This window comes from Bidens hawaiensis, unplaced genomic scaffold, assembly GCF_021521415.1.
Source record: "Bidens hawaiensis isolate Kalapana, Puna unplaced genomic scaffold, B.hawaiensis_p1.1 tig00044207_1, whole genome shotgun sequence".
Lineage (NCBI taxonomy): Eukaryota > Viridiplantae > Streptophyta > Magnoliopsida > Asterales > Asteraceae > Bidens > Bidens hawaiensis.
In genome coordinates this window covers 46,690-59,663 of record NW_027505884.1, presented here as the reverse complement: position 1 = coordinate 59,663, position 12,974 = coordinate 46,690, and the positions used below count along the sequence as shown (strand labels likewise).

The 12,974-nt window shown below is 31.4% G+C and overlaps 1 protein-coding gene across 1 annotated transcript; it reads left to right on the top strand.

Annotated features, from left to right (window-relative positions):
* Positions 1-2,846: 2,846 nt before the first annotated feature.
* Positions 2,847-11,138, top strand: LOC143615765 (uncharacterized). The gene is made up of 6 exons (XM_077088808.1): positions 2,847-3,229; positions 3,326-3,477; positions 6,622-7,112; positions 9,220-10,163; positions 10,482-10,743; positions 10,833-11,138. The coding sequence occupies exons 1-6, from the start codon at positions 2,847-2,849 to the stop codon at positions 11,046-11,048; spliced, it is 2,448 nt and encodes an 815-aa protein (XP_076944923.1). The 3' UTR covers positions 11,049-11,138.
* Positions 11,139-12,974: the final 1,836 nt, after the last annotated feature.

Here is a 12,974-nt window from a genome sequence, read left to right as displayed (position 1 = left end):
TTGTTTTCTCTAGGAGATGTGTGCTCATAAGCTGATCAAAACCTTTTCATAGAATACAACGAACATGCTCATGAGTGATGTATGCCATTCGAATTCATGCTTTCTTTTCCTCTAGCTACTAAGATGTTTCAGTTCGTTAGGTTATCTCTTGCCTGCCCATGGATTCAACAACAGCTTAAAAGGTTAGCTTATTCGGGAATCTTTTGCCCTTACTCGTCTCTGGGTGCCTAGGTATCCACTCTAAGCCTTTCATCGCTTGAACCTTGCTCTTCATTTTAAGGCTCACGCCACCGTAAGCTATTGCTAAATGGATGGATCTTCTAGTCTTCTCATAGAGTTCCATTCCTGTTCTCAACCCTTGACCAACATGAGCTCGAAGCTTCCTTACTTCACATTTGAGCCAACTCGTATATATCTCATATTGAAATAAAACCATATCTTGAATTTGCATACCTATACATTGAAATGGCCGGTATAAGCTTTTCTTTTGTTCTTATTACAAAAGAGTTGATTATTCATTTCATTCAAGTCACTTTAACATTCGTTTTAATATAACGTCAAGGGTAGTAAAAAACGACCAAACTCCTAACAAAATATCAAACCATTAGCGTTTCTTTAACACCTAAATTTCACCATTATCTTTAAAAATAATAATAAATAATTAATAAAAAAATAAAATATAATAAAAATAAAAAAGATGTGGATTGGTTGCAAGCAGTAGCCGGTCGTCTCTGCTTTCAAAATTGATCTCTTTTCTTTCTTTTATCTGCAAACAATATTAACCAAAAATCCCACACTTCACTCCCTCTTCTTCACACTCTTCTTCTCCAACTTATTATTATTAATAATAATAATAATATTAATAATAATAATAATATTATTATTATTATTATTATTATAATAATATTATTATAGTTTAATATTATTATTAAACTGTAATATTATTATAGTTTAATAATAATATTAAACTGTAATTATGGTATCAGAGCCATGGTGAATAATTAGTGTCTTTGGGGAATCAACACTTTAAGTTTGTTTATGAATATTATTAAAAATAAAGATACAATTAAAAATAGTATTGAGGAAGAATATGATATTCCTCACAATCTTGATTTATTAAATCAATGGACAATTCCAAAAATTAATTATAACCAAATTTATAAATATGGTTATATGGAAAAATTAAGTTTTAAACAAGTAGTTAGAACTACTGAATCAACAATTTCTCTTAATAAAGAGGATATGATAATGAAACTCTTAAATAACAGAGAAATAATAAGATATAAGAATAATGAATATAAATTCATTCATATTGGTTTAGTGCAAATTGCCTTTAAACCATTAACATTAGAAGGTCTTCCAGAAAGCTTTATAGCTGTTCTAAGAGATGGAAGAAATTTAGATTGGAAACAATCCTTAATAGGTATTGTTCAATCTAGTCTGGCACATGGTCCAGTCTATTTTAATGTTTATCCAAATTTACAATTATCTTTAACTGATGTGAATATCACAGATGCTTTAACATTAAATGTTAAAACTAATGGTTACAATTATGCTACAGGATCAGAAGTTATATGTGTTTGTTATAGAATTTATTACAAACCATTATATACTTTGAATCCTAGATGCAAAATGGTTGATAAACCATTAAAAGAAACAATAGTTATAGAAACTAATTTTGGTAAGTCAAATATTACCACTAGAAGAAAAATTAGATGGGAAGAAATAAATTTTCCTGATAATTGGGTATTAAAAGAAAATACCCCATCTCAATCTTATATTGATAACAATCCTTTAGAAATTTTACAAACAACTGAAGGAAATATTCAAATACAATTTGAAAAAGTTACACCTAGAATAACTAGGTCTTTATCTTCATCAAATTTCCATATATCTCCTTTAGGATATACTGTTAGAAGTCCTTCTAGAGCTTCAACTTCTCAAATAAGAGAAAAATATCCTGAAAATAACAATAGAATTAATGAGTTAAGAATTAATTCTGATAATATAGTTAGAGGAATTAATAGACCTCAACAGGACCCGGAATTAACCGAGTCAGAAATGGATTTCTCTATATCATGAATAATATAGAAAAAATTGATTTTAGACCAGGTTCCCTGGTAAGAGATAAAATAAATTCTGAATTCCAAGATCCTAAATGGGAGGAATTTAGAAAATGGTACTTAAAAAATTTTGAAATAAAACAATTACTATATTTTCGAGATGAATTTTATAAAGAATTAGAAGAACAAAATGGTATTATTTATTTTGTTCCATGGTTCTTTAATAAGTATGTGAATAGTATAATTTCTACTATTTACAGAGAATATGATTTAGGAGAAAAGAAAATAAAATCTATTTTCCCTCCCCAAACAGGTTTTAAAATTGAAAAAGAAAAGGTAACAATGTATTACCAAGCTTTTCAAAAATTACTGGAAGGTGATACTTTACCAGTAACAATTTTCCACCTAAATAAATTATTTAAACATATAAATTATACAAATTTATGTTTAATTATATTAGGAGAACAATTAGGTTCTATCCAAGAAAAAATTGAGGAAATAACCTCTTTAATAAAAAATAAAAAAGTTTTTGAAACAGGAGAAGTTATAGCCGTTCCAGCTATTCAACCCCCTCCTGAAATAAGAGATTTTAAATTAAAATCTAATTCTGAAATATCTAAATTATTAGATACTAAATTAGAATTTATTTCAGAAAAAATGAAAGGTTTAAATATAAATACTCTTTCAAAAGAATTTTCTAAATCCACAAATAAAGAAAATTATAAAGAACAAATAAACTTAGAAATTGCTAAGTTACAGAATAAATATGCTAATAAACCTAGCATGAATAAATATTATTATGATAGACCAACTCCTCAAGATGTCTTAATAGAAGAACAGGAGTACATAGTAAATAATTCTTATAGTGGGAAGAACATCTATGAATGGAACATAGATGGTCAAACTGACACCCAAATAGCTAATACTATACATCGAATGATGATGTATTCTACGATATGTAAAGCAAATGGAAATACAGATAAATCTATTGCTAAAATGATAGTAGCAGGATTTACTGGTCAATTAAAAGGATGGTGGGATAATTATTTAATCCTCCAAGACAGAGAACAAATTTACTCTTCTGTAAAAGAAGAAAATGATATCAGTCAAGAGAATAGTGTGTATACTCTTGCTATCAATATAATGGAACATTTTACAGGCAGATGGTCTGATAATTCTGAAAATATTAGAACTCTTTTGCAAAATCTAAAATGTAAAACCCTTACATCATTTAGATGGTATAAAGATACATTTTTATGCAGGGTAATGGAATTACCAGAGAGTAATAGTACTCATTGGAAGTCTAAATTTATAGACGGTTTACCTCATTTCTTTTCAGAAAGAGTTAAACAGAAATTGAGAAAAGATAATATTAATATTAATTATGATGAATACACCTATGGTAGTTTAATAGGTATATGTAAAAATGAAGGATTAGCTTTATGTAATGAAATAAAGCTAAATCAGCAAATTAAAAGACAGTCTTTAATAGAAAAAAGACAGTTAGGCCAATTTTGTGATCAATTTGGCATGGAGAGAATTACTCCCCAAAATAATAAAAGAAAAGATTCTTCTTCTCAAAAACCAAAAAAATATTTTAAAAGAAAAAGGAAAAGAGAAGAAAGAAAAATAGAAAGAGATAAGAAAAGGGAAATTAAACCCTTTGAAAAATTTTATAAAAAATCTTTTATAATTTGTAAAAAATGTGGCCGTCCAGGTCATAAAGCAGCAACTTGCTGGGTAAAGAAAAAATTGAATGAAATAAAAGATGAGATAATCTTAGAGAAACTTTAGAAAAGATTATCATAAATCCTAATAATACTTCTGATGAATCAGAAGCAGAATCTTCATATGAAGATATAAATATTTTAGATAATGAAAGCTTTATTTCATCTTCTTCAGATGATAATAGAGAATGTCATGAAGATTGTTGTAATAATGAAATAAATAATGATTCAATTTATGATATTATATCTCAATTCCAAAATATGGAATTAAATGTTATAACAAATGAATTTTTAGATTTATTAAAAAATATTCAAGATGAAAAAATTAAGAAAGAAATGATTTTAGACTTAATAAGAAATGATAAAGATGAATCATCTTCATCTAATAAAAATTTTCAACCTTATACTTTTGCTGAGGTTAAGAATCAATTGAATAAAAGAAATCAACTAAATAAACAGGTTGGTATTGAAGAATTAAAAATTGAGATTAATAATCTTAAAATAGAAATTAATAATCTTAGAAATAACAATAATAATTTAGAAGAAAGAATTATTAATTTAGAAAAAAGAAGATTGGAAATTAATGATGTAAATTTTCCAAAACTTCAATTAGAAAATTATTTAAAACAAATAGAAGAAATAACTTCTCAGAAATGGCATATTAAAGTCAAATTAATGATTGATAAACAATTTTCCAAAGAATTTACTGCTCTTTTAGATAGTGGAGCAGATTTAAATTGTATTCAAGAAGGATTAATCCCTTCAAGATATTTTCATAAAACCACCCAGAAATTAGGGTCTGCTGGTGGAAAACCATTACAGATAAGTTATAAGCTTCCCAATGCTTATATCTGTAATAATAATAAATGTATTCCTAATAGTTTTATTCTTGTTAAAGATTTAACAAGTCAAGTTATACTTGGATCACCATTTTTTAGGAAAATATTTCCTTTAACAAAAGTGGATGAAAAAATTATAAAAGGAACATTTCAAGGTGAAGAAATATCCTTTGAATTTGTTTCTGAACCAATCACTAGAATCATCAATAATATGATTGATGATTTAATTAAAGCAAAAATAAACCAAATAGAATTTTTAAAACAAGAAATAAATGAATTAACTATTTCAGAAAATTTAAAAAATCCTAAATTAAAGGATAAAATAAAATTGATTCAAAATAAGTTTTCTTTACAAATATGTAATGATCACCCAAATGCTTTTTGGGATAGAAAGAAACATATTGTTTCACTTCCTTATGAGGAAGATTTTAATGAAAGACAAATTCCTACCAAGGCTAGACCTTGCCAAATGAATTCTGAATATTTAGAATTATGTAAAAAGGAAATAGAATCCTTAATAAATAAAGGATTAATTAGAAAATCTAAGTCTCCTTGGTCATGTACAGCGTTTTATGTTAATAAACATGCTGAGCAGGAAAGAGGAGTTCCTAGATTGGTTATAAATTATAAACCACTTAATAAAGTGTTAAAATGGATTAGATATCCAATACCTAATAAAAAGGATTTATTGGATAGACTGCATGATGCAGTTATATTTTCTAAATTTGATCTAAAATCTGGATACTGGCAGGTTCAAATTAATGAATCTGACAGATATAAGACAGCATTTACAGTTCCATTTGGACATTATGAATGGAATGTAATGCCTTTTGGGTTAAAAAATGCACCCAGTGAATTTCAAAATATAATGAATGATATATTCATTCCTTATTCAAATTTTATCATTGTATATATCGATGATATATTAATATTTTCAAAAAATATAGAAATGCATTTTCAGCATTTAGAAATCTTTAAAAATATTATTATAAAGAATGGTTTAGTAATTTCTAGACCTAAAATGATGCTTTTTCAAACTAATGTTAGATTCCTTGGTCATAATATTGACAAAGGAGTTATAATTCCAATACATAGAAGTATTGAATTTGCTTCTAAATTTCCTGATGAAATTTTAGATAAAACTCAATTACAAAGGTTTCTTGGGAGTTTAAATTATATTTCTCCTTATTATGAAAATCTTGCAAAGGATACAGCTATCTTGTATGATAGGTTAAAAAAGAATCCTAAGTATTGGTCAGACGATCATACTAAGGCAATACAAAAAATTAAACAAAAGGTTCAAAATCTTCCATGTTTGAATCTTGCTAACCCAAATTGGGAAAAAATAGTTGAAACTGATGCTAGTGACATTGGTTATGGAGGAATTCTTAAACAAGTTTCTCCAAACAATAAACAAGAATATTTGGTTAGATTCCATTCTGGAAAATGGAATAATAGTCAAAAAAATTACGCAACTATTGCAAAAGAAGTTTTAGCAATAGTAAAATGTGTTTTAAAATTTCAAGATGATTTATATAATCAAAAATTTACAATAAAAACTGATTGTCAGGCAGCTAAATTTATGTTTGACAAAGATTTTAAACATAATGTTTCTAAACAAATGTTTGCAAGGTGGCAAGCTCATTTAGCCCCTTTTGATTTTGAAATAATCTATAAAAAAGGATCTGATAATAGTTCACCAGATTTCTTGACGAGAGAATTTCTCGATTCTATTTTGCAGAATTAATGGGAATTAAAGGACCATTGAAAATTGCAATGGGAAATATTCGAAGACAAATTGATTTTGAATATAGGATGAGGATGAGACATGCTTTAAGAATAGCAGAATATAATATGGACTATTCTTTACATCCTCAAGAAAAAAATTTTCTTATAGCAAATGAATGGAATCAATACTATATTTTTAAGAATCGAATAAAGATTCTTCAAGAAAAAGAGATAATAATCTCTTGTGCTTAATTTTATTTGCAGGAATGGATCCTCCATGGCGAGGAGGAAAGAAGAGCCAATCCTCCAATAGAGGAAGAGGCAGAAATTCTCATAATAATTCTGAAATAATTATTGGTCAATTTGGCCAAAAGAGGCTAATAGCTTCCAATATTGCTAATATAGCAAATTCATCCAGTAATACTGGAAAAAATCGATTTAATGATCCTGAATACCAAGAATTCCTAGCTTTCAAAGCAGCTAAGGAAAAAGGAAGCAATACTTCCTATTCAATTGTTACTCAATCAGAAGAATCTGATGAAAGTTCTTATGATCAAAATCCTTATAAGGAGATAATTTTACTCCTTGATAATAAACAGCTTAAATGGAAAGATAATCCATGGACCTTAATGAAAAGGTTTTTCGATACTGGTTCATATCCAGCTGGAATTTATAAATCAAGATTCGTTTATGAATCAATTTTAAGAGCAACCGAATCTGCTCAAATTTTCCATCATAATTCTGGAAATGCTAAGGTTTTTACTTATAGCAAAATAATTATTAAAAGGATAATATCCTTAGAAGATTGGGGAAATTCTCAATTAAAAGAAAAAGAGATGAGTCATCCAGAATCTGGTGCTCTTATCAAATTCAATTATTGGGATTATATTGAAGCTTTCAATAAAGCTTTTCTATATCAAAATCCAATGAAGAAACATTCTTGGTTCTTCAAGATATGTCCTCAGGTTTATAACCAGGATATACCTAATTGGTTTTTAAAATGGTGGATTTCCTATGGAACATCTGTAAAAATTTTACCAGAATCCTTTAAAGGATACTATAATAAATGGGTTGAATTATCTCCCAGAATAATCGAAGCTACTCATAATAATGAGTTAATTGAAGGAATGCCTTCTCTATTTTTCTTTATGGAATTTGGAATTCCATGGATATGGAGATGGTCTTCAGAAGTTGGTCATACCACTCAAAATATTCCATGTTTAAGAAGAATTTTCTATACAAAATTTTGGAAAAAATTGACTTCAAAAAATAAAGAAGGAGTCATAGAAGGTCAAGAGACCATTGATCAAATCGAATCAACTCTGGACCTGTATCAAAAACATATTCAGGTTCAATCTCAAAGAGAATCTCCTAGCCCATTTCAACAAATTGCTAGGAAGATATCAATTAAAGAAGGAAAGGATCTTTCCAGAAAAGATTTACTGGAAAAATACTTTGCAGCCATGGAAGAAGATTTAATAAAAAACTTCCAACCAGGGCAATCTTCATCGCAATACTCTTCAAATCCATCTTCTAATCAAGAAGAAGAAGAAGATACAATGTTAGCAGGTTATTCTCAAAATCCAGAAGATGATGTCATGGATGAGGTCACAATAAAGGCCAAAACAAAATTGGAAATGTTAAAGAAGAAAATAATTGAATCAATTGACGATGAGGACGAAATTATGGGTCCCAGATCACATGCGTCTGATTAAAGGAGAATCAATAATTCAAAAAGTTGGGTAGAGGTACAATAATTAAAGCCAGCTGCCCAGACAAATGGAATCTCTTTTGGACACAATTGTCCAGATAATTGATGTATAATTATTACTTTTACTGTTGTTCTTTTGTTTGTTTTTTAGAACTCCCATTATAAAAGGAGTAGTAGGGTTTTGTTTAGAGGCAGAGATCAGAAAACCACTGATCAAAAACCCTTTCTTTCACTTGTAAAATATTCGATAATAAAAATCTTTGAAGTTTTTAAGTCCTTCATACTCCAGGTACAATTCATAATTTCTTTACTATTTTATTTTTATAATTTTAGCCTAATGAAAGGCTAAACTCCTAAAGTGTTGATTCATACCATGACCTAGTTGTAATCCATGTCTCAAAAAAAAAAAAAAAAAAAAAAAAAAAAAGTCTGAAATTTTTGAAATATGTATGAGAGACTGGGCTGGTTCCATACTAAACAGGCATGTGAATATGTGTAGTGGTCGAATTATGGTAGCCCGTTTTAGCCGTTTTGATTGAAGGCGTTTTTAGGGCGTGGCCTGTACTGACCATATACTATTCAATGATGACAGTTAAGTATGGGTAAAACATCCATATGGCCTATTCATATATATTTTAGAAAATCAAGACAAATAAATTTTTTTTTTTAATTTAAAATGAATTATTAATAAGAGATCGAAAGATACCCGGTCTGGATATACTTTACCAGTAACAATTTTCCACCTAAATAAATTATTTAAACATATAAATTATACAAATTTATGTTTAATTATATTAGGAGAACAATTAGGTTCTATCCAAGAAAAAATTGAGGAAATAACCTCTTTAATAAAAAATAAAAAAGTTTTTGAAACAGGAGAAGTTATAGCCGTTCCAGCTATTATTATTATTATTATTATAATATTATTATTATTATTATTATTATAGTTTAATATTATTATTATAATATTAAACTATAATATTATTATATAATAATAATAATAATAATAATAATAATAATAATAATAATAATAATAATAATAATAATAATAATAATAATAATAATAATATTTTTCTTCTTCTTCTTCATAACTCATATCAGTTGATACAGATGCTGATGATTCCACTTATCATTATTATGTAATGCATCAGAAGAAATCAAACCTCCAGATCGGAACTGATAGCACCGGCATCTCTTCCGATTTCAACCCTAACCCAACTAATCATAACCATCTTCTTCCACCATCACCAAACCCTAACCCCAATTCCACTCTTCACCACCATCAAATCCTAATCAATGACACCCAATTCAACCCATTTCCAAAGCCCACACCTCACAAACGCCAATTCATCTCTCATATCACAAAACCCCCAATTTTCTCTAACCCCCATTACTCCAAACGCCTTTTTGCCGCCAAATCCGCCCTCTTTAACCGCTGCCGGACCCACCTCCGGCTGATCCTCTTACTCTCACTACCCTTCTTTTACTTCCTGGTTTCGAACCCGAGCCGCTCGTTGCTCCTCGATTTCTTATCGGCTTTCGCCTTCTCCACCGCTTTATTATTGTCACTAAATCTTGCTTTACCTAAATTACCATCAATCAGATTGTTTTTCTCAAGATCATTCCCAATTAAGCTGTACCCGTCTTCCAATTCATTGAATTTAAGACACTTTCCCGTGTTTTGGTCGATCTGGAATCGAATTAAATCCGATAAACGAACAGGGTCGGGGTGCTGGGTGCAGGCATACAACAACGGGGATGTTTACGAGGGCGAGTTTCATAAGGGGAAGTGTTCAGGCTGCGGGGTTTATTATTATTACATGAGTGGGAGGTATGAGGGTGATTGGGTCGACGGGAAGTATGACGGATACGGGATCGAGACGTGGGCCCGGGGTAGTCGGTACCGCGGGCAGTATCGGAATGGTTTGAGGCATGGGTTTGGGGTTTATGTGTTTTACACGGGTGATGTTTACGCGGGTGAGTGGTCAAACGGTCAAAGTCACGGGTGTGGAGTGCATACTTGCGAAGATGGTAGCCGTTTTGTTGGCGAGTTTAAATGGGGTGTTAAACATGGCCTTGGTCATTATCATTTTAGGTAATTTTTCACTTCGTTAATGTTAAATATTATCGGCTTTTATGATATTAACTAGGTTAGAAATTCGTGTAATACACTGGTTCAATAAAGAAAAAAAATTAAATTGCTTGAAATGAAGATTTAGGAGTTATAAAACAATATTTTGATATAAGATATATGATTAAAGTTACGTACAAGCTACTATATTTAAGAGGTGAAATAAGAGAATTGCGATAATAATCTTGGATTTATAGAATTGTGTCACGTGGCGCAGTCAGAGTCAGTTACTTATTTGTCAGGTATAGAACGGTAGATTAATAAATTGTCATGTTTTTTAAGGAATGGTGATACGTATGCTGGAGAGTATTTTGCCGATAAAATGCATGGTTTTGGAGTGTATAGTTTTGCAAATGGTCATAGATACGAAGGGTCATGGCACGAAGGAAAACGACAGGGGCTCAGTATGTACACTTTCAAAAGTGGAGAGGCTCAATCTGGACATTGGCAAAATGGTGTTCTTGATGTTCCTAGTTCTCAAACCACAATGTACCCTGTTTCACCTGTTGCTGTTTATCATTCAAAAGTTCTTAATGCAGTTCAGGTATGTTATTATATATGTATTGTATTATTCACTTTCGTTGTATATTATTATTTGTGATTTATCGTTTGAGATTGCTGTTCGGTGATCAGGAAGCGCGAAGAGCTGCAGAGAAAGCGTATGATGTGGCGAAAGTCGATGAACGGGTTAACCGGGCAGTGGCAGCAGCTAATAGGGCGGCTAATGCAGCTAGAGTCGCGGCTATAAAGGCGGTGCAGAAGCAGATGCACCATAGATCTAACAGTGACGGGCTTCCGACCCCGATGGTTCAAAATTTTCATCATCTATCGAGTCAGTTGCCGGTATGACTTCATTCCACAGGGAGTAGTGTTGGTTTTTAGAGAAAGGTGGTTTTGTTGGTTGTGTTTCTACTTGTAAAGTTTAGTGTTAGATTCGAGTTGTGGAGCCAATGGGAAGTTAAAAAAACTCATTATGGTATTTTATGTGTATTAACAAACTAATAACAATTACCACTGAAGTTATAAGATAGTCCAAATCTGGTGTTCATATAAGCAAGGTTCTTAGGCTTACAGAAAGTTTGTGTGTGAATTAATGGACATAAAGTTTAAAAGCTAGCAAAAGGTTGATACTCGATTTGGGTTCGGCTCAACTTGGATTTGAAGCAGAGCTTAAAATATGAGCTCGAGCTTGGCTAAAAGAAGGTACTTTAATTAACACATTTCAAGTTCAATAGAAAGTTACCATTTAACAGCTCAAAACACAATCAAAATAAAGCTCAACCAAATACTCAACAAATCCAAATCAAAGTTTGACTGAGCTAGCTAACGAGAGTAAACGGAGCTGAGATAACAAGCAAACCACCCTTAGCTCGGGCTCGTCTCGTTTACAAACTGAGCAACTCAGCTCGGCTCGGTTTCAAACCGAACATATTTTAGCATGCTCTGAGCTAGAGATGGCCAAAAAAACCGGTTGGGGAACCGGTTTACCGGTTTAAACCGGAAACCGGTTTTTACGAAAACCGGTTTTTTAAAAACCGGTTTGACCGGTTTAGAAACCGCCGGTTCGTCTTTCGGTTACAAGTTCTAGATCCAAAACCGGTTAACGAACCGGTTAATAGAAAAACCGGTTTTTTTTATTAACCGGTTATGGAAAAACCGGTTAACCGGTTATGGAAAAACCGGTTAACCGGTTTATAAAAAAACCGGTTTATAACGGCTATATGACCGTTTTTTTTGTTTTTGGACCGTTTTTTTTTTTTACCATTTTACCCCCACAAACATCTATATATAGTTTAGGTTGGGTATTGGTTAGATCACACTCGATTATACAACTCCAAACGCTCTAAACGTTTATTTCATACGCGATTATTTTGTTATCTCACGCTCAATTATACCACATTACCACTCCATACGCTCTTGTTTCGTAGTCGTTTATTTCATACTCGAGTATACCACTCTTATTTCGTAGTCGATTATCATGGCCTCCCAAAGTGCTGCTTCATCCGTCAACATGGGTGCCTCGAACACGGGAGAAACGGTCGTTCGAGTCATCCCCACGAAACGAAACCATGATGTTTGGCAACATTTCGACCTATGCGAAATGTCTAACGGTAGCCAAAAAGCTCGATGCAAACATTGTTTGAAGTTTTATGGCAAAGATGCAAACTCCACTTTAAAAGCGCATGTACAAAGGCCCTTTTGCAAGGCCTTGAATGACGAATCGGGAAGTAGTTCGCAGCCGGAGATGACGAATCAAGGAGCAGTGTTTACGTACGACGTTGAAGCGGTACGTTAACAGTTTTCAAACTTTGTGATTCAACAAACACTTCCTTTCAACCACTTCGACAACCCTCAATTCACGGAGATGATGCGAAACTATGTTCAACCACGCTACCAACACGTAAGTCGTTCGACCCCTAGAAGAGATTGTCTTAAAGCATGGAAAAACGCTAAATCCGAACTAATTTCATACTTTTCAAACTTACAAACTGGTGTAAACTTAACAACGGATGTGTGGTCGGTACCTCATGGTTCGCCCGACTCATACATTTGTGTGACGGCTCATTGGGTTGACCCCGAGTCGTGGCAAATGATGAAACGAACCGTTGCGTTTCAATTGTTTGATTACCCGTGTGCGGGTAGAAATATTTTTCAAATCTTGGATAAAGTCATTCGACAATACAAGATTGAACATAAAATCTTTTCAATTTCGTTTGATAACGCGTCCAACAATACGGCCGCGGTTGGCCATTTAAAATTAAAGTATAAACCTAT

Bases quoted from the DNA above. Each gene is read 5' to 3' on its own strand.
- LOC143615765 (XM_077088808.1), top strand. From the start codon at position 2,847: ATGAATAAATATTATTATGATAGACCAACTCCTCAAGATGTCTTAATA. The intron at 10,164-10,481 runs GTAATTTTTCAC...ATGTTTTTTAAG, and splicing joins CTTGGTCATTATCATTTTAG to GAATGGTGATACGTATGCTG. The intron at 10,744-10,832 runs GTATGTTATTAT...TTCGGTGATCAG, and splicing joins AAGTTCTTAATGCAGTTCAG to GAAGCGCGAAGAGCTGCAGA.